At 49.8% G+C, this 20,960-nt stretch overlaps 1 protein-coding gene across 1 annotated transcript in view; it reads right to left on the bottom strand.

Moving 5' to 3' along the window:
* Positions 1-277: 277 nt before the first annotated feature.
* The window catches only part of MXRA7 (matrix remodeling associated 7), a gene marked incomplete at its 5' end in the record, with an annotated part of 22,531 nt that continues 1,848 nt past the window's right edge, over positions 278-20,960 (bottom strand). The window contains 3 exons of the mRNA XM_029083939.1: positions 278-590; positions 14,974-15,073; positions 20,262-20,322. Coding sequence (XP_028939772.1) covers positions 476-590; positions 14,974-15,073; positions 20,262-20,322 — 276 coding nt within the window. The remainder of the gene's footprint in view (positions 591-14,973; positions 15,074-20,261; positions 20,323-20,960) is intronic.

Genomic DNA, 20,960 nt, shown 5'->3' with positions numbered 1-20,960 from the left:
TCATAGTTGATGCTGCTTTGAGCAGGAGGTTGGACTACAGACCTCCTTAGGCCCCTTCCGACCTGAGTTATTCTAAGATTCTATTATTTTCATCCATTTTACATCTATAATCTTTGGCTTTCTTCAGATATCAAACTGATAAAGGCTAGGTTTGAAAATTCATTTTTATAAAGCACAGCCAGAAAAAAGTTGCGAGTTTAACTACTTTGTGTGACTGAGACATATGACCCAGCCAGAAAGAGGTAAAAATCTCTGTACAAGATGAAAACATAATAACTCTTCAAGAAAAAATGATTAAAAGGGTGAGAAATTACAAGTCTTTTGAAATATATATCACAGGCCTATATATGCATTTGCAAAACAAACTGGAGCTGCAAAATAACTACCAAAATACATTTATAGCACTATACTGTCCAGTGTGCTGCATAATAAGGGCCAAGGTGACTTTTGGGGATAGTCTCCGCTGGCTGCAAGGTTATATATCATACAGTCTAAGCTGCTCCATCATGTCTCCTTCAGACATCTCGCCAAATGTGTCACTTTTTTCCTTCATGAGCCTGAAGATGGCAGCCAGCTGCTCTCTCTGAACCCTGTCAAGAAGAAAAGGAGAAGTAGGAATAGCCAGTCCCCAGAAGGCACTTTCAGCAAGAACACCATGGTCAAATGAAACATGAAGCCAAACGCAGGTCATTTTACAAGCCTTACTGGCTGCAGGAAATCTGCCCATGTGAGATTAGAAAGAGATAGCCTCTGGTTCTCCTTCCTCCACCTTCCCATCTATTCAATCATCCTGCACATCTCTCTGCAGTTCTTTAAATATAGAAATAAACCAGACTGCCTTCACACCAGCTTTGGAGTTTCTTAGGGCTTATACTATGCTCAAAGTTTCAGGATAACTCGACATGTGGAATTTCCTAAGACCAACACATCACAATTTATCAGGCACCATAATGAAACTGGATTAAGCTTCATCAGCACAGTGTCCTTTCGTTCTGTAATGAGAGTATGTAGATAGAGAATAATTCAGGAATAGCTATTAAATTTTAAATGCATACCCTACCTTACAACTAGAGACTCGACTACCTTCCAGTGTGGACACGGCTTTAATCAGCCACGGGAAGATAAGATCATAGATAGAAATCTGCTTGATTTGAGAGTTCATCTGCCAATGCCAAATAGTGAGATGGACTTATGTAGCTATTCCAGCAACAAGATGACCCCTGTGTGGGCAGAGGCTGACCAGTGGACCACCTAGCTCAGATTTCCAGCCCTTGAAAGTTCCAGAGTAGATTATTAACACCCTTCTCCCCTTAACAGATGATATCCTGATTTTTCCCTAACCTGAAGCAGTTAACCATTGTTTTATGTCCTGAAGCACAAAGAATGGTATCTGTCACAGTGCTTTATTTGGAAAAGCTTTCTAGGAGGGCTTATATTGGTCATACATCTACTGATCATCACTCAGGGATACAGAAGGATGGGCAGCACAGGAGTGTCATTTGTTTGCAAGTAGCTCAGGAACCTATGCAACAGATTTTAATGTCTACAAAATCCTCTTTTAAGGAAAAATGAAGGTAAATCTTGGCTCCAGTCAGGGCTGGCTGTGGGCTGGTTCTCAGTGCTGGACTCCTACCTGATTGGGGTCAGATTGCAGCATTGCCTAGCACACTTCATACCTGACTCTCCTGGGTGAGATTAAAAGAACTAATGAGGTTAGGGTGCTTTATGGCTGGGAGAAGCAGTTTCTGTTACTTCAAGGCTCATTTTGCCCCTGTGTGACTGTGGGGCCAGAATTCAGTGATAGCCCAGCAGCTCAGAGCACAGATCTACTGCAATCCCAGCTCCTCCTGCTTGTTTAGCATCTTTAGACCCACCCTGAGCTAGAAAGACAGAATCTGGCTTTTACTTCCCTGTCAAGAGTCCTCTGTCCCCATCAGAGCCTGCTTTCTGCATGAGGCTTTAATACACTGTAATTAATCCATTTAAATGCACACCATTAGTTAACCGGGGGTAGTCTTCCTGCAAGTCCTTTGTGGACAAGGTATTAGCTGTTCCAGTAACAAGAGGGGTAGAAATATCTATTGCTAGGCAAATCCAGCACACAATCTTTGCTTGAAAGAAGAGAGGCCAGCAGCAACACATCGGAAGCAACCACACCATGAACAAGATCAATGGAAGGAGACACTCAGGAGTAAGCAGAGGAGCCTTCTCGTGCTGAGCTCCTGCTGAGCAGGGCTCTGCTGTCCTCCCAGCACCATTGCAGCAGATAGGGCAGATCCTGGCAAAAGAAAGCTCATTTGCCAATTCTTTTCTATTGCAAATAAATGCAATTGTCCTGAGGCCAAACGTATCCTGGCAATGATGTGGGATCTTTTGGTTATGAAAGCTCTGGCCACAGGCTATGAAGCATCTGGATTTGTCTGTCTCTTCTGTAATTTTTTATGCTCACATGAAGAGCATCCAACTGCCCTTTGCAGATGAGAGGAAGGGAAGCGCGGTCAATAGTGATCAATATTTTATTTTTGATCACCACTGGGCACTGGAGGGCACATTTCCAGTCTGGTGTGAAGAAATTCAATACGTAGCTTTGCCTCACATGTCTGAAATGCATGCCAGCTGGGAGTGCTCTGCACAGGTCTGCATCCCTCGCTTGTTATTTCACAGACATTAACGCTGCTGAAACCTCCCCAAAGGCCCATTTCCTTGTCTCCAAACTTCCAAAATCAAGATCACAGAAAATATTAACTCTGTTTTTTTAAGTGCAACATCAATGCATTTTGGCTCTCGCCTCAACTTCAAATATCATGACTGTGCATTTTAAAAACAGAAATAAAAAAGAGCTGTTGCTGCTGTTACTTCTCTGTGCTACATAATCTACAACAAAGGGAGAGCAAAACAAAGATACAGAGAAAAGAGTGTGGGAAGGAAGAGTAAGGCATCAAAAACATGAAACTGATTTCAAAAAGGAGCTTCTCCTATCAAAGGCAACCTTGTAAAAGAGTTTTGTGCTGCTCCAGGTTGTGGTTTTATTATTATTATTTCAGATCAAACCTACCCCATTCACAAGTAAAATCATTCTCTCTTCCCATAATTGCTGTCCTCAAAACTACTTGGATTCAGGAGGTCAGACAGGATTTTACTTATTGCTGACAAAATAGATTAATTAAGGCTTTTCAAAGCAGCCTAATTCTTCTTGATAGGCAATTGAATTTGCATACTTAACTCCCTTAGGCTCTTTTCAGACATTTCAGTCCAAGAATTTTACAATTAACCAGAGGTTTGGGGCAGTGAGCCATAAGTATGTTAAAGGAGATCTGTTTCAGGAACTGCTGGGCACCCGTGTTCAGCGCAGCTGAAATCCTGGGCAGATCTCTGCATTGGTAACGTTGCTAATTACAGCCAAACAAGACCAGGATCCTGCTGCAACACAGCATTGCTCCAGCAGAAATAAGGGAAAATCCCTGACTTTTGCCACTGGTCTGACTCTATTGTTAAGGAAGCCAGTGGAATCATTTCTGGGGTAAAAGGCATAGGAGAGCAGACTGTACCTCTAACCTAAAATCCAGATTTTCAACACAAATCTCTTGAGGAAGAAGTTGCAAGCTGCTGGAGGCAGGGAGAACAAGCACAAACCAAATAAACTATTCAAAGGTTTATTGGACCAAACAAAGGCAATTTTTACAGATTCAAGCCACTAGAATTACAGTCCTTTGTATAAGAGCCACCATCAGATACAAAACAAACAAACGAAACAAACAAAAGTAAAAAATACCCAGACAGCCATTTGAGTTGAAGAAATAGTTTGACTCTCTGCCACTAGCAAAAATCTGGACTCAACTATAGACTTTGCTCGATGTACATATTGCCATGTAACTGAAACACAATGAATATAAGGCATTCTTTGCATAGTTGGGTGCTCAGGACACAGTCAGCCAGCCAGCACCGAGGGGAGACAGCAGCTGTACCAGCGGGGTATTGAAGCAGAGGGTCCAGATGTGCCTAAATTCATATGCAAACCACTGAACACACTTGCAGTTGTCAGCTGGGAAAGAGCAGCCCAGCCTCTTCTAAAGCTGAAGCCTCCTGCTGTTCTTTAAATGAGCCCTTTTATGAAGAGTTTGCCAACCCCAGGCGCTGGAAAGGACAACTGTGTACAAGGTTTCAAGTATTGTCTGCATAGGAATTAAAAAGGAGGAAAAAAATAAAGCAGCCTGTTGGGTTTCTGATATGTTTGCAGTGTTAGCCAAGAGGCAGTTGTCCTGCAGTGAGAGCAAAACTTTGAAGGACACGTCCCCACCCAGCCTGGTGTTCCTACAACTTCGCTAGAGGACATGAGCCCTCTTCTCACTCTCGCCAACCAACTGGGTTTGATTTGAAACCTGCTGTGTCTGAAGCAGGTACGCACGCCCAGCCGAATTCATCTTCTATATGTGACAGAGCTGAGGAGCAATGCTAAGCTCTGGCTCCAGTGGACAGGCCGCAGGGCTAGCTAGAGAAGAGGGCACTGGAACAGCAAGCAGGCAGAGGAATGGGGAGAGTATCTCTGCCAGGACCCCCACTATCTCATCCTGAGCCAGAGGGAACCCCTTGGGATGCCAGTTACCTCCTTGGGTCTCTCCTCTTGGAAACCAGAATAGGGAAAAGTGAGAATCCAGATATTAACAGCAGCCAAAGTGTGGTCTTCTAAACCTTCACCACAGGCAGAACAGCTAAACTATCAATCTTCATCACTTCTCAAGTCTTCTGTCTACCTACAGAATCAGCTCTCTGCTAAAATAACTACAGAAGCAAGATTTGAGTCGGTCCAGCTACCATCTGCCAAAACCTCACTTGGACCCCACTTTGTCCTTCCACCCCTCAGAATAAAGCAGCGTTGTACAACATTTGAAATCATAGGCAGTTCCCACCCACCCAGCAATAAAGAAGAGTTTGGCCCCAGGAAGAAACTGGATAATCTGGAATAAGGTCCAGGCTGGTCTGGGAGAAGAGCTACGGTTCATCTACCCCAATAAAGGAACAGCACAGATTTCATGGCAGGCCTAATACATGGTAATGAACACAACTAATAGACTCGCTGCATAATTAGTGTCCCATTAGGGTTCTGTTTGGGGGAGAGGGAGGAAGGTTCATCCCAGCTCCCCAAACACAACTCAAGTCACTGCTTGGGCCCAGCCCCAGTCCATGGAGCCACATAACAGGATCTCCTCAAACTTGATACCACAGGAGTTTTTGAAGAACTCAACGTCAGACCAAGAGGGGATCCCAAGTTTTGAGGGTTTATGGATTTCTCTTATGGGTGTGTTTGGTTGGTTTTGATATTTCTCTCAAGCCTTTAAAGATGCCAAGGGATGCCTTTAGGAGGAGGCTAGGGACAACTTCATATAATCTTCAGTTCTGCAAAGAGAAACAGGGAGAAAAGAGAAATCATTTCAGTCATTTCACCCCTCAGATTGGTTCATTATTATTCACATAAAGGAGCAGAGGGAAAACTCAGTACGGGGAAGGGGGGAAAGGAAGGCAAGGCAACTTCCCACCTAAGGGCAGAACAAGCTGCTGTTTGCAAACCTCATGCCTCTAAGGAAGAGGCACTTTGCTTCATCAGCTGCAGCAGGATAGTCAAAAACAAATCAGAAGTGTAAATCTTCTTGTCTGGAACCAAATCTAAGTTAGAACCCTTCCGACCTAGTGATGAGAGCTGGAAAAGCCCAATTAATTGGAAGCCTTTATTAGCTCCAGGGGTTACTGCCTCACTGTCCTGGGCTGCTGGCACCCTTGTCCAGCCCAGATTCCTCCTCCTACCTACAGCCAGATGAGCCAGGAACAAGTACTGGTTTCACAGGGCAGGGTGCCTGAATAGGTCAACCTTTCTAAATCTTCCTACAGATGTGTCTGTTCAAGGGAAGAAGGCAAAAAACACAAGACACTCTGCAGGTCACGAGGCTTCCTTTTGATGGGAAGCTCTGCCAATGTTCCAGGGAAGGAGGATGAGATGATGTGTTTTATGGTTGGCGACATCCAGGCACTCCCTGAGGTCTTGCAGCATGTTGTTAGCAGAGCCAGAGCTAAAATATGTGGTCCCTTGTTTTCAGATTGAACCCTTCGAACACTCTGCCCTTACTGCCCCAGCATCTCTCATGGCCCACCATCCCAAATGGGAAACACCTGACAGGAGGCTGGACAGCTGCCCATGGACAGAGAGACCTGCACTGAGGCAGACTGAAGCTACAACACACATCTGGGCACTTACAAACACACACAGATGCACCCCAGTCCAATTCCTCCTGAATTCAGTAGGGTTCACCATCCTTAACACTTGAACACCACTTGAAAGTCCCCTGCTCCTGCTAACCACAGCATGAAGGCAAGTTACAGCCTCATCTCTTCCTCACTCTTCTGCAAAAGGTTGCCTTCTCCAGCAGCCTCACAAGTGCAGCCAGTGACCCGGATCCCGGATGGGAGATCCAGGGTGAAGCATCATGTGGGACCAGGGTTACTGAAGCAGCGCTGCAGAGGGTTAGTGGTCGGCCCATTAGGAGAAAGAATGGAAATTCTCTGGAGTAGATAATCCCTCTGTGGGATTCACAGCGCTGAGGATCAGATCATCCCACTCAAGTCACGCAAGCATAATCAGATTTCACACATGAGGGCGTAAGCTCGTTGCCATGGGGGCCCAGAAGGAGAGGTCCCCTCCAGCATGACGCAGTTGGAGCAGAGAGGGATCGAGGATGTCAGGGAGGGTGGATGAGGCTCAGTTACAGCCTGCAGCTCCTCATAGGGATACTCACCTCCAGGACAGGACCAGGCCAACAGCTGGGGTGAGAAGATCTTAAACCAAGTGTGAACCTAATGAATGATGTCTGTCAGAGACATAAATTCCCCTTCTGCACAACAGAGATATACCTTACTGCTCCTGGAGCAAGCTGTGAGGGGGTTTAGACTGAAGAGCATGGGACAGTCCATCACTGACTACATCGGGGGCCATATAACTCCCCAGGCTGAGAAGCTCTGGCATTGCTGCCATGGAGCCCTCAGAGACTTAATTAGCCTGGGATAGAGGCTGTGAGCCTGCTTATCCTTGGTTCTTCCTTCCTTTCCATTCACTTTGGACACTGAAATCAACCTGATCAATGTGCTTTCCCTCAGCAGCACGCCAATCAAACCAGGTTAGGGTCTTTTGCTGGAAGCCTGTATCCTCTCTTCAGATATAGATTATCCAAATATCTCTGTTCTGACCGCAGCTGAGGGCCAAGTCAGTGAATTGTACGGTATGTCAGCTGGACATGGTTCTGTGCAAGGAACTACTGGGTAACAAGGAGCTCAGACAACAGCAGGTCCTGGATTATAAGGGAGGCTCAGGTACTGAAGGTCTCGAAAGACTATGCTTCTCCTGACGCATGGAAACTGGGTGTCCTTCTGATGGCCTCAGAAACAATCCCCTCACTCCCACTTGGCCATGGCATCAGCACAAGGGCATCGGCTTCTTGCTTTTGAGAGCAGACAGCATCCCAGCACTGACAAATGGGGTGGACTGGTGGCATTCCCATGTGTGTTTATCCCTCATGCAGGCAAATTCCACAGCAGGAGGTCAGAAAATCCTGTAGCCCATCCATAGACTATGGCTTTCCAAAGGTGTCCTGACCCACTCCATGGAGATCCCAGAGTACCTTGCTGTAACCACCTCTTGGTAATCACTTGTGTCCTTTTCAGGAATAACTTCACTCAGAAAGCTGATTTTCAGAAGTGCAGAACATTCCCAGCTCCTTCCCCTTGCAGAAGCTTCTTCATCAGTCCTCTGGTCTGAAATCCTGGCAAGGAGGGCAGATAGCAATCTGTCTCTAGGCTCTTCTCAATCCAGACAGGCTGGGATTGACCCTTGAGGGTCAAGAGCAGTGAGAAAAGGTCCTGGGCGTTGCGCAGACTTGGCAACGAGTGGTTAAGCTCACCCCAGGCAGTTCCCTCCTGCCTGATTGCTGGATGGTCCCATCACCATTCTTTCCCATTTCTCTACCACTGGGACAGCTACCATCTCATTTCTGGTAGTGACTATAACCCAGTCTTGTCCAGGATTCTTGTAGGAAGAATATGAAGAAGGACATACTAAATCTAAGTTCTCTCAGTGGTCCCAAAAGTCTGGGCCAGTTGCTTCAGCCAACAAGTAAAACATGGGAAGAGAGAGAGAGAGAGAGAGAGGACTTAAATGCAAAACAGGGAGAGACAGTCAGTGCTTAGAAAAGAGCAGGAGAGAGGTACCAGGGGGAGCTTCTAACAACACAAATCCAAAAAAATTCCTCCTGTGGGAAAGAAAAGTCAAAAGGTGCACACAACCTCGAGAAATACCTACTGCTCTTCAGGAACACCAGGAAAGTAGTCGAGGCTGCCAGAGCCTGAGTAACCAGGGAGCACAAGTCCCATTGCCTCTAGAATAGGGGTCAGCAAGGAGTCAGTGGGGTTGGGGACTGTGTCACCCCCGAGGTGACCTTGCCCACCGCTGTTTCAATACAGAAGACTCCAATCTTTACCAGCCACAGCAGTGACAGCTGAAGAGGCCAGAGCACAGCCAGGAAGGTGGTTCAAACTCCCAGGGGCCATGATCACCTCCTTCAGTTGGGTGGCCATCCCCTCCCAATGCTCCTGACCCACCAGCCAATGCTGCAGCAGTGGGGAAAGCCATGGATGGGCCAGCCTGCACTTTCTTCCATCACTTGGTGTCTGAGCTCTAGCTCACTGTCAGCCAGGTTGCATCCAGCCTGGTGTGATGGCCCAATTCCCTGCAGCCCTTGTTCTCCCCTGGCTGCAGGAGAGGCAGAGCCAGGATCCCAGAGAGTTAGCAGATCGAGAACAGCAAGCTGCCCATGCTGCACAGGGTTAAGCAGAAGCAGATAAAGACAAGTTGTGAGCGTTGGGTGAGGGAGATAAGGAGAAGCAGCCACAAGCTAGGACAATTCAGGATCTGAGCCAAAACAAAAAACCCAGGAGCTCAAGCAGAGTTGCTGTCTGCTCTGAAATCTCATGCCGGGGCAGAGTCAGAGACTCACACCCTGCAGAGACTACAGGGGAAGCTTGCAAAAGTTTCCTCTCTGGGACAGGAGAGGAGGAGATGGGGAAGTGGCTTCTCTGTCTCCCCTTCCCTGAGTTTCTGAGGGAGCATCCCGAGTTGCTCAGTTTTTAAAGCTTCTGGGTTCTCATGACTCAATCAGATGCTCTATAAATAGGGACAGAGCTCAAGTCCACTGATATCTCGTAGGTCAGAGATTTTCCCTGGGGATATGGTGGAGGCCGGGAACAGCACTGGGCCACCAGGAGAGTCCTTCCTCATACAAGCAGAGTCTGATACCTACAGAAGGGGCTTCAGAGCAGGGGGAGCTCAGCAGGGACCCCCAAACACACAGTCCCTTTCCTACAAGGGGCAGGTGGGAAGGAAACATGCTGCATGCACTGAGTGTTTTGTGGCTGAAAGCAGCCTTGCCCATAGTCTGTGCCATCCCTGTGGCTGGTGGCTGCAGTGAGGCCCCCCTGAAGAGTCCCATGGCCCTGAGCTTTGCAGTCCCTTGCTGCTACTTCTTCTCCCTCAGCCCAGGATGACTATCGTGCTGCAGAAGATGAGAAGCAAACAAATAATAAAACCCCAAAGAAAGCCCAAACTTACCAGCTTCCCTCATCCCAAAGAAGCGCTGTGCTGGACAGGACAGCAAAGCTGCTGGGTTGGAGATGAAGGTTAGCAAAAGAGAAGGGAGGAGAAAGAGGCCCAGGTCCCATGCTATACAGAGGGGGAAGCAAGCAAGCGAGCCAGGGCTATGTGATGGCAATGCAGGGGGTGGACAGGACAGATGCTGATGGAGAGCTTTCCCAAAATGCAACCTCCCCCAGCCCAGTCCACCATTTTTGGAGGGCCAGTAGTGATGTTTGAATTAGGTCAAGGTCTGTCAACACGGTGGTTACATCCCTGCAGCTGCTTCCTGCCCTTGTGTGCTCCAGAGCTGTCATCGCGAGCGTTGTCTCGTTCAAAACCAGACTGCAGCATGGTTCTCCTGCAAGACACAGCTGCATCCCCACTTCGATCTGGGATGCCTGGCAGGGCAGGGAAAGGTCTCTCCTCTCTGCCATTCCCTAGAGCCAGGATCCATCCAGGGCACCTTGCCTTGCTGAAACTCCAGAGTCCAAGCCCAGTTTTATCTAGTGCCTTCTAACCACGAGGTACTCTGAACCCAGCTGGGGAGGAGACGGGTTTCCATTGTTAAATTACCACCAAGAAAAGGACTAGGCATGAGATTTACAGCCAATCCAATTCCCCTTGCATAAATTCCAATTTGCAGTTGAGCCCTAGGCTTAAATCTAGTCTGGATTCAAGCAGTGTCTCCTCAACCCATGCATGGCTGGCCAGGGGATGAGAGGAGAGGATTGAAGGGCAGGAGGACAATTTGCTCCTAGAATGAGTCACCTGGCTCTGGGAACTGAGCCCATTACCCAAGGAAGTTGGGCAGCCATCGCTACCTTCTCCTCACTCTTACAGAGACTGGACTGTGGTCTGAGGGATCACCTGCTCCACCCGTGAGTGCACCTGCAAACAGTGGAGCGTGTCTGAGCCATTTGGTGCCATTCACTTGGACCCTGCTCAAGGGATCTGCAAGGGTGCCCTAGCTGAGGCCCAATGGGGTGGCTTCTGGCTCTCCAGTCCCTCCTCTTCCTTAAATCCCAGAAACAGAGAGGACTGTGAGGAGAGACCTTTCCACAGACTATCAGATGGGATGTGCTCTCCTTTCTCCATCCAATAAACCTAGCAAAGAGTGGCAAGGACAGAGCACAGACAGCTCAACCCCTTGGCACCACCGAGGCCAACCAAGACTTGTCTGGGATCTGCTCTGCCTCATGGAAAGAGCAAGCTGAAAGCAGAGACCCAAGGGAGTCATTCCTCCTGGTTGTTTTTTCTTTTACTATGAATGGAGCCTTGTTGCAGCTGTCAGTGCTCAACAGAGTCTTGATCACACTCTTTTCTAACGGCAAAAAAATCCCCACTAACCTCTTTCCACCTCAAGGGAGGTTTGAAGAGCAGCTGACAGAGACCACTTCAATCCATCTATGCGAGCCAGGCCCTGAAGGCACACTGGGGAACCCTTCCTCTTCTTTCCTCATCTGCACGAGGTGCCCAGCCAGGACAGCAACATCTAAGAGTCAGCCCTTGTGGGCTGTGCCTCATGCCTACACAACTCAGCCTTGTCTGAACGGGGGAAAGCTGTACCACTACGAGTCATATTTCTGAGCCTGAACTACTGCTTTGCACCATGGCAGCTACAGTTGGCCATAGATGGCCAAAAGTCTCAGGTGCAGAAGAGAAAGATTTGGGAAACAGGCTGTGCTGGTTTGACTAAGGGCTGTATCCTTCCGCTGCACTCTTCCCCTTCCTGCCCAGACTATTTTTCCCCCCCAGGGGAGCCAACACCATGTGCTTCTGTTCTAGAAGTACCGGTGACCCTCCAGGTGTGATCAAGCACAGCCACCACACGAGCAGATGTATTTGGCAACTAGATTTACTGTCCTCCTCCCTCACTGAGGAGTCCCTCTATTTTTTAAGACTGAAGTAACCAGAAGCAGGAAGTTGCATCACTCAGTAAAGGTCACATTCCTTTCCCTTTTAGTCCCCAGATTTAGCACCAGTTTGAAGCCACAAGATTCAAGCGAATACTAGACAAGATAACCACAACTTCTGGAGTGATGCAGGTTAGAGCAGAAGTGGGTTTTTGGTTAAATAACCCATGCCTGTCCTCTCCTGTCTGAAGTCCTATAGCTCTTCCTGGAAAAGGCAAGTAATTCATTCAATGGCACCTCCAAAATCAGGGGTCCCCAAATTAAGACTTGTGGACTACTCATCACCACAAGTAGCCTCAAGTGGGTCTGGGGGACTCACTTGCATTTTTGGGGATGTTGCTTACAGGCAGCTTCATAGAGAAACCTGTCAGTTGATGGGAAGACTGGAGGGCTGACAGGGCTAAAAGTAAAGGCTGAGCCTGTCTCAACTTTGGCAACACACCTTAGGACTAACTACCCCCTCACTCAACAGCACCAATTTTCCAAATCAGGAAACAGAAGTGGTGGTGGGAGCTCCCATTCCCCTCGGACCACTCATGGAAAGTGAGATGGAGACAGAGGGGAGCAGACTCATTAATCTGTTATGAGGAGGGAGGGGAAGGGAGATGGTGGGGGAGGTAGGACAGGCTCAGAAACAAACCCTCCCCCAGAAAATGAGACCCAAAATTAAAAAAAAAACAACAAAAAACCCCCACCCCACATTAGCAGATGCTATCAGTGGTACTACTACTGCTAAGAAACAGCGTGTCCTTACCAAAAAGATTTGCAAGAATGTTTGTGGCCGAGGACCTAAGGTACTTGCTACAGAGATGTGAGATCAGAGGTCAGTTCAATCCTGCAACATAAAGGTGGCAAACCTGGGTCACAGCAGATCAGCAGCACGGTCAGGGTGCGTGGAGTCAGGGAAAGGGATGGGACTGCCGAGGGAGAGGGACGCAGGACTGGGCTGAGCTGCTACGCTCAGCTCGCCCAGGAGCTTACCTGGCAGCAGCCCTGCCCCCTTACACCACTGTGAGGCCTGAAATGAAAAGCTGCTGATGCTGCAGTGAAGATTTGAGGGGGAAAAAAAAAGTAAGCCAGCAACAAAGCAAGACAAAAAAAAATTCACAAAGCTGCCTTAAAGAAATGAACAACAGAAATATGGAGGAGGCGAGAAGAAAGGAGCAGTAGGAAAAAAGACATCTCTCTGCCAATGGCCCTCAGCGTGGAAGGCTGCTGAGAGCCTCCAAGGGACCCAATGCCCAGGCACTGTCCATCAGTCTTAGGTGCACTGTCCTGCCCTGGGACTGCTCCAGATGGACACAATCCAGTGATGCCTGGAAGGTCCTACATGACCAGGAGAGGTCCACCACCCTTTGGAGCTGGTTCTACAGTCCTGAGTACAAAACCCCCGTCCAACTGCTGTCTGTAAGGAATGTCCCCTCAGTGTCCCCAGGTTACAGCAGCAGCATTTATTGCCACAGAGGAACCAGCCTGAGGCCCTACAGGACTCCTGGCCCTGAAAACCTGAGCAGCATTTGCTTAGCTGGTTTGGATGGAGTTGCTGGTGCAGAGGGTTTGAATTTGCCTGCTGCACGTAGACTTTTGCATCAGTTCTTAGCAGAATCCTGAAAAGCAATTCCCATTGAGCCCCACAGGCTTCACTCACATTCCCACAGTTCATTCCACTCTCCCCAAGTGCAGAACACAATGACACTAACAGACCAGCTCAGTGTTTTACAGGTTGGGGGCTTCAGGCACAATAAAGATACAACAAAAGGAAGAAAGCAAACAACATTTTTCCCAATGCCAGCAACGCGGAATCAACTCAGTGCCAGAGGAAACCAGAGGCCATTTCTGTTGCTGACCTCCCAGCCCTTGCAGATCTTTGCTCCTAGCAGTGCTGGTGAAACCCAAGATCTGAGGACAACTGGATGCCCAGAAGCAAAGAGAGAAAGGGAAGACATCTCTTGTTGGGAAGGTCAGGTCTGATGTGGAGAGAATGGCTGTGGCTGCAGGTTCAGCTAGTGAAGGCAGCCTGCACGGAGCTTTATGTGCCACCTGAGTTTCCCCCAGGACCAGAGTGAGGACACGACAGTGCCAGCAGTTGGGCAGGTCTCTGGATTTACACTGTTTACCAGTGTCCTCCTCATGCCAGCCCAGCTGCCAGCAACATGGAGATGCTGCTCAGGGGCGCTGAGGCAAGGCTTGCCAGCAGGACCACGGCTGATCCAGGGGTAAGGTGTGATCCCTCCATCCTTGCCTTCCCTGCTGCGCTCGAGTTTCCACTTAGCCCATGTCAGGTCTTTATAGTGTGCCAGTTGTGGTGGCACCCAAACCACAGCATCACAGGCAAGGGGTGACAAATTCCCCCAAATCATCCCAGGGGGTGTACACCACTGGGTAGAGAATTGAGTCCCGCAGTCCTTGGGACATCAACAGAGAGAACATCTCCCAGGCTTGCCTTGAGCCACCACTGGGAAATCAGTTCCCTGCAGCTCGCCCAAGAGGGAAGGGGTACGAGCTGCACCCATCTGCCAGGGAGCAGCCTGCCACAGAGCCTGCTTGTAGGACAAAGCCCTTGGCTGTGGGGTTTGACATCTCTGGTTTAGCACAGGCTCTGGGTGCCTATGGGCTGGAGGACTCCTTCCACACATGGGCAGAGACCTCACACTCACAGCACAGACTTTGCATCGGGCTTTGCAGCTTGAGGTGCAAGGTTGGGTTTGATTTCCCTTGTACTGGCTGGGGAATCTTGAGCTAGAAAGCTTATTTTCAGTAACAGGACAGGCTCTTCCTTTCTTCAGGCAGGGCTCAAGCTCAGGAGGAAACTTTAGCAAAAGTGCAAGATGGACAATTCTCCTTCTCTACCAGGCCCACTATATGGCAAATCCCCACCATCAGTTACAGCTGAGGAGCCAGCCCTAGGTATGGACATTCCCAGTCTTTGTCCCATCACAGAGAACATTAAAGCTCCACACTCACTCGGTTTGTTCCAGTATTTCTGAGCTATGCCCATGTCCTCAGTTTGGAGGCCATCCACAGGGTAAACGAAGGGGAAGTAGCTAGAGATCAGGTCCTCAACAGATGTAAATCAACATGGTACTAATGGGATCAGGGGAACTACACCAGCTTGCATCAGCTGGGAAATCTGGTCTAAGCACTAAAAGAAAGAGCTTGAACAGCTCCAAGTGTGTATAGGGCCACAGTGTCTCCATCTCCTAAATCAGTGTGACTTTATTTGTTCTCATGTTTTCCCGGGTAGGAGAGGTCTGCACCATGGTGCAATGAGACACTGAGCCCAAGGCTACCAAGGTAGTTTGGGGAGAGAGAGGTCTGAACACCCCCAGCTTGCAAGAGAATGCCAACCAGATGGTCCTGGGCAAGAACTAAAAAGGAAACTCAACTTACCTTTGTTCTTCCTCAAGTTCTTCTTTGGTCATCATTGACTTGTACTGGTTTCCCCTCAGCTTTCCAGGACTGTATTTAAAAGAGAACGTCTCATCTGCAGCTGGAGAGCGGGAGAGTGAGAGACAAAGAAGAGCAAGAGATGGTGTGAGCCAGAGACCTCCCCAGAGCAATGATCAACAGCAGTGGGCTCGTTCCCTTGAGCTTTGTGCTGACCCCACGCACGCACCCTAAATGCTATGGCCACCCCAAAAGACACTTCCACAGTCAGCTCCAGCCTCCAGGAAGCCTGAGCAGTGCCGGGGAAGCTGTGTGGATTGCAGTGGAGAGCCAAGGTGTTGCTGGCCAGAGGACAACAGAAGTCCCAGCTGCAGCTAGCGCTGGAAACGGCGAGGACTGCGGAGAGTGAGCAGCCCTGCTTGGAGGCAGACACAAGTAAATCCTACAGCACGGGAACCATATGCTATTGCTCTCTCTGCATCCAAAGCCTTGCAGGCCCTTCCTGGCTTATCAAGACATGCTAATCCTGCCCTGATTAGCTCGCCGCATTTTCTGCTTCTCCTCTCCAGACTTGCATTCTGCCCTGGTGAGACTTTGCAGACTTTGCAGACTTTGCCCTGGTGAGGCCTCATTGCCCTGGTGAGGCCTCATGCCCTGGTGAGGCCTCATCTGGAGTATTGTGTCCAGTTCTGGGCCCCACAGTTCAAGAAAGACAGGGAACTGCTGGAGAGAGTCCAGCACAGGGCCACCAAGATGATTAAGGGAGTGGAGCATCTCCCTTATGAGGAAAGACTGAGAGAGCTGGGTCTCTTTAGCTTAGAGAAGAGGAGAGCCCCCCCAAAAGACACTTCCACAGTCAGCTCCAGCCTCCAGGAAGCCTGAGCAGTGCCGGGGAAGCTGTGTGGATTGCAGTGGAGAGCCAAGGTGTTGCTGGCCAGAGGACAACAGAAGTCCCAGCTGCAGCTAGCGCTGGAAACGGCGAGGACTGCGGAGAGTGAGCAGCCCTGCTTGGAGGCAGACACAAGTAAATCCTACAGCACGGGAACCATATGCTATTGCTCTCTCTGCATCCAAAGCCTTGCAGGCCCTTCCTGGCTTATCAAGACATGCTAATCCTGCCCTGATTAGCTCGCCGCATTTTCTGCTTCTCCTCTCCAGACTTGCATTCCTCCTCTCTCCCTCTCCTTGTCCAGGGGCCCTTTCCCATGCTTGGGGCTCACGGATGGTGCCACGAGCAGAGCTGTCCCTGGCCCCACAGCCCAGCAGCTCTTCTGCAGCCTTTGGCAAAGCTTGTGAAAAAAGGAGGTGCCACACTGCAAACCCCAGGAATGCAAACAGAGCTGAGCCAAGGCAGCCCCAGGAGCACAACACAGCTGGCTCCAGGTGCCCCTGTCACCAGCCGACAGACCTGGAGAGGAAACGGAGGTCTCCTCCAGGACTGGGTGCTCTCCTGCCCACCTCACCAGCCTCAGCCCTCTGCTAATTAGCACACCGAAGCTCACAGACTCTGAGCCTAAGCCAATCCTTTTCCAATTGTATTTTGTTCGAGCACTATTTGCTTTTAAAAATCTCTCTCCTGTGCTATCTTCCTACAGATGGGAGAAAACAACAGGCGTGGAGGTCAATCCAAAGGGCAGCCCAGGAACAGCGTGCTTCGGGTAGTTGCCTTTATTGGTTATCTGGGAGCTGTTTATCTGGGAGCCTTTATCTCCCAAGGACTGCAGGATTCTGCTGCCTCACACCAAGCCATCAAGCATTGCTGTTTCCACATCCACCCAGAAACATCTGTGGTTTCCACCAACCCTCAGAGCCCCGGAGATACTTCTGAGGGGTTCACAGAAAAATGATGTTACTGTATTATCTGCACAGCCCTGAAAAATTGCACATTATCCACAAACCAAATATCCAGGATGATACCTCCCAGCACCAGGAAGACCCCAAGAGTAGTGGAACTCCTCTGTCTTCTGTGGCAGGAGAGAAAGCCCCAGCTTCTACATAACCTATTCCCTGTCCCCAGCTACCTGGGAAGCCCACTGCAGTCCTCACTGCTGCTACTGCAGGCACCACATTCATAACAGTATCTCCTCCTCCAACTGCCCAAATGAAAAAACACCCCACAGCCCCTCTCCTCCCTTCCTCATACCCAAAAGGATTCAGCATCAGCAGCTTCCCTTTATTTTCCAGTCAATACTCCTCTTAAGGATTTTCTCCCCCTGTCCAAGGTCAACTGCTTAATTTAGTGATTTCTCCAACCCCGAGCTCATGCATGCACTCACTGGACCATGGGGGTCCCCAAGGTACTGCAGACCTTGGGGACCCCCATGCAAAAAGAAAGTCAGAGCCTTATTTTGTAGATGGGGTAACCAGAGCTCTCAAAATCAAGTTGCACAAGGCTGCATGGGCAGGTATGGGACCAAGCCCACTAGTGTAGGGAGTGTTCCTGGAGCAACAGAAACCTCCTCCCTGCAGATATCCACATTTCCTCTCCTCTTTACACCTCTGTGTCCCTGATCTTGGGGAGCTTCCCTGGGAAGTCCTGGTGGATTACTGCTCAGTTACTGATCCAGAGTGTTTCTCTAATCTCAAAACACCGTTGGGGTTCCCAGAGGAACAATGAGGCAAATCCTTTCCCTGGTGTCTTCACAAGTGTCCGAACATGAGCATCCTCATGCTCCGATCCTGCAGCCCCAAATATTCAGCTCAGCCTTATCCCACTTCCCTCAGTGGGAGAACCCTCCAAACCAGCAGAAAGCAGGTCTGGCCAGCTGGAAATAAGTAGTAACGCTGTGGCTTATCAGCCCTTTGGTGACTGTAAAAGTGAGTGGAAAGAAAATTCAGCTGGCTGCTGCTCTGGGAGATATTAAGAGAAAGAAAAAAAAAAGAGGGTGTAACATCCTGTTTCTTACCCTGATGCAGAGCAGGAGCCATTTCATTACCTTTGTATAGCTTGCCTGATTTCAAGGACAATTAAGATCATTTCCCTCACGTGGTTTTTTTTTTTTTTTTGCCATGTAAATTGAGATTTGGGATTTTGCCTGTCCCAAAAAGGGCAGTTTAATTGCCACCCTGCCAGAAAAGAATAAGGAAAGAAGGAGGTGAGGAGGCTACCCATCTCCCTGCCCACATGTTGTGGTTAAAAAGGAGCCAGTGTGTGGCTTTGGAAACCACTGGATGTTTTCTGAGCTCAGGAACTTTCTTTGCAGCCTGAAAACAAACTTCAGGAAACACACGGGAAGAGGAGGCCGGGTTTTCACGTGGACAGCAAAAACATTACAGAAATATGAGGTGACCTACTTACTCAGAGCCTCTGTGAGTTCATATTAAAGAAAACATTTGTCTTCCATCTCTCTGTCCTTGCGATGCCAGCGCTGTGAGCCTGGGCTCGCAGGGTGCAAGCAGCCCCTCGAGTGCACCTCTGCTCCAAACACACTGGCTCCAGTGTTCCCAGTGCACCCAGCAAGTACCTGCCAGCTCCCTGCAAGCCTTGCTGCCTGAAGCAGGGAAAAGGCTGCTCCAGTGGTTTTGGCCACTGCAGCAGCATCCCAAGCTGGTGACAGACTGCTCATCCCATCTCCGTGTGCCCAAGGGCAATCTCTGCTCACAGGCTCGCTGGGCAGCAGCTCAGTGGCTTGAGTTTGGCCAGAACCAAAGCAACGTGCGGGAGAAACAGTGAAGGAAGGAGTGAGGTTGCTCCCCAGCAAAGCCAGGGCACCATGGCTATTCCCAGCTGCACGCCACTGAGAAAGTCATCATAGAATCATAGAATGGTTTGGGTTGGAAAGGACCTTAAAGCTCATCCAGTCCCAACCCCCCTGCCATCAGCAGGGACACCTTCCACTAGACCAGGTTGCTCAAAGCCTCATCCAGCCTGGCCTTGAACACTTCCAGGGAGGAGCATCCACAGCTTCTCTGGGCAACCTGAGCCAGTGTCTGACCACCCTCACAGTGAAGAACTTCTTCCTAATATCTCATCTAAACCTCCCCTCTTTCGGCTTAAACCCATTTCCCCTTGTTCTGTCATTAACTGCCCTTATGAAAAGTCCCTCCTCAGCTTTCTTGTAGCCCCTTCAGGTACTGGGAGGCCGCTATAAGATCTCCCCGGAGCCTTCTCTTCTCCAGGCTGAACAGCCCCAACTCTCTCAGCCTGTCCTCACAGCAGAGCTGCTCCAGCCCTTGCATCATCCTGGTGGCCTCCTCTGGACTTGTTCTAGCTGCTCCAGGTCTCTCTTGTGTTGGGGGTCCAGAACTGGACACAGTACTCCAGGTGGGGCCTTAGGAGAGCGGAGTAGGCTCATCAGGCTGAGCTTTACCCAGCCCTGTTATAAAAGACCTCAGAAATGGTGTAAATAATTGGGGAGAGGAGTCAGTGGCTGTCTGCAGGAGATGCTTAAGAATGCTGGGCTAGTGATGACCCATGGACAGGGATTGTCACCACCTGATCCTGAGCCTCAGCTGCTTTGGGGTGATGCACAGCAGTGCCGGAGCAGCCCTGAGACAGGCTGAACCAAAGGAGGCAGATCCTGGCAGAGCAGCGTTACTGAGCATCCCTTTGGCAGGATACATCCATCATTCCTCAAACCAGGTCTCCTGAAGGTCTGCACAGTAACAACCACGATCACCAGCGCTGTGAGGAAGCCTAACAGGGTGGAATATGTGTCTTCTGGGAATCCCATCTCCAAAGGTGCTTCCTGCACCTTGTGGGCACAGCACCAGGATTAAAATTGGATTCTCTGTAGCATTAGGCATAATCCTCCCGAGCCAGGGGATTGCCACATAGCGCCTTAAAAAGGGCAAGCGGAAAGTGGGGCAGGGAAGGGGGAACACCCCAAGCTCTCCTGCTGCCCCAGCTGCCCACGGCCACCCCGGGCAGGGGTTCCTGGGGACATCCCAACATCTCCAGAGCTGCTCAGGAGAGCAGAGTCCCCTTCAGACACACACTCTTGCTTGGCACCATCTGTTTCATTTTCTTAGGAGCACAGCAGTTGTCACCCAAATTAGTCAATTAATCATTTTCCAATCAACTAATTGGCTCTCAGTTAAACAAAGGTCTGACTAAAGCTCCTGGAGATTTTCCTGGATGGGAGGAAGGAGGTTTTGGGGCAGCTGCATCACAAACCTACCCCACGGCAAACAGACCAAGGGCATCTGGGGAAGCAAACAGGGGCTGCTGCCAGGGCAGGAATCTCCTTTGCATGTCCTGGAGGAAGGAGTCCATGCACAGCCCTCAGCCTTTCAGTCCCCTGAACCCATCCATACCCTCCCCACAGGGTGCTGGCTTGCTTGGCACTCACCATCCTCATCCTCCGGCTCTTTCACCACCAGCTTCTCATTTTCTGAGTCTGGATCTTCCTCCTGGAGGTGTTAAAAACAAAGCAGCTGTGAGGAGAAGGTGCTAAATAACCCATAAATAACCCATGCTCAGCCAGGGCACCAGAGCCTGCAGGGCAGAGGGCCAGAGATGGGAGCTGGGGAGGCAAAGGCTGGGTACCCCTTCCCTGACACCTTCATGGAATAGGCCAAAAGGATGCTTGCTAATGAGCAAGGTTCGTTAGTCTGCTTTCTTTTCACTCATCATTGGGGAGATTTGCTGACTGCAGTCCCACCCAAAGGCTGTCAACTGCAAGTGCCTCCCCACAGCTGAGGAGATATTAAGGTTTTTAAGAAGTATCTGCTAGCCCAGCATCCCCAGGTACAGTCTTGTGCCCAAGCACCCTTCTAGGCAGGCACCCCCCCACCAGCACCCACTGCACCCCCAACCCTGCCCAGGGACCTGCAGGGGACAGAGCCAGGAGCCTCAGGGACTTCTCCCACATGCTCTGGGGCCAGGTGGAGATGGATGACCCTAGCACTAAGAGGAGGTGGGTCCCCAGCAAAAGTCACCTTGTAGGCACCGGCCAAGCAGCTGCTCCAACACAACGGGAGTACTTGCCAGCTGGGACCAGTGGCTGAAGTCAGTGCTGGAGCAGGGGGGGCCTGCTGGGACCTCACCA

This window comes from Antrostomus carolinensis, unplaced genomic scaffold (genome assembly GCF_000700745.2).
Source record: "Antrostomus carolinensis isolate BGI_N321 unplaced genomic scaffold, ASM70074v2 scaffold21932, whole genome shotgun sequence".
Taxonomy (NCBI): Eukaryota; Metazoa; Chordata; class Aves; order Caprimulgiformes; family Caprimulgidae; genus Antrostomus; species Antrostomus carolinensis.
Note: the sequence above shows the minus strand (reverse complement) of the source record. Positions and strands in the feature narration are given on the sequence as shown.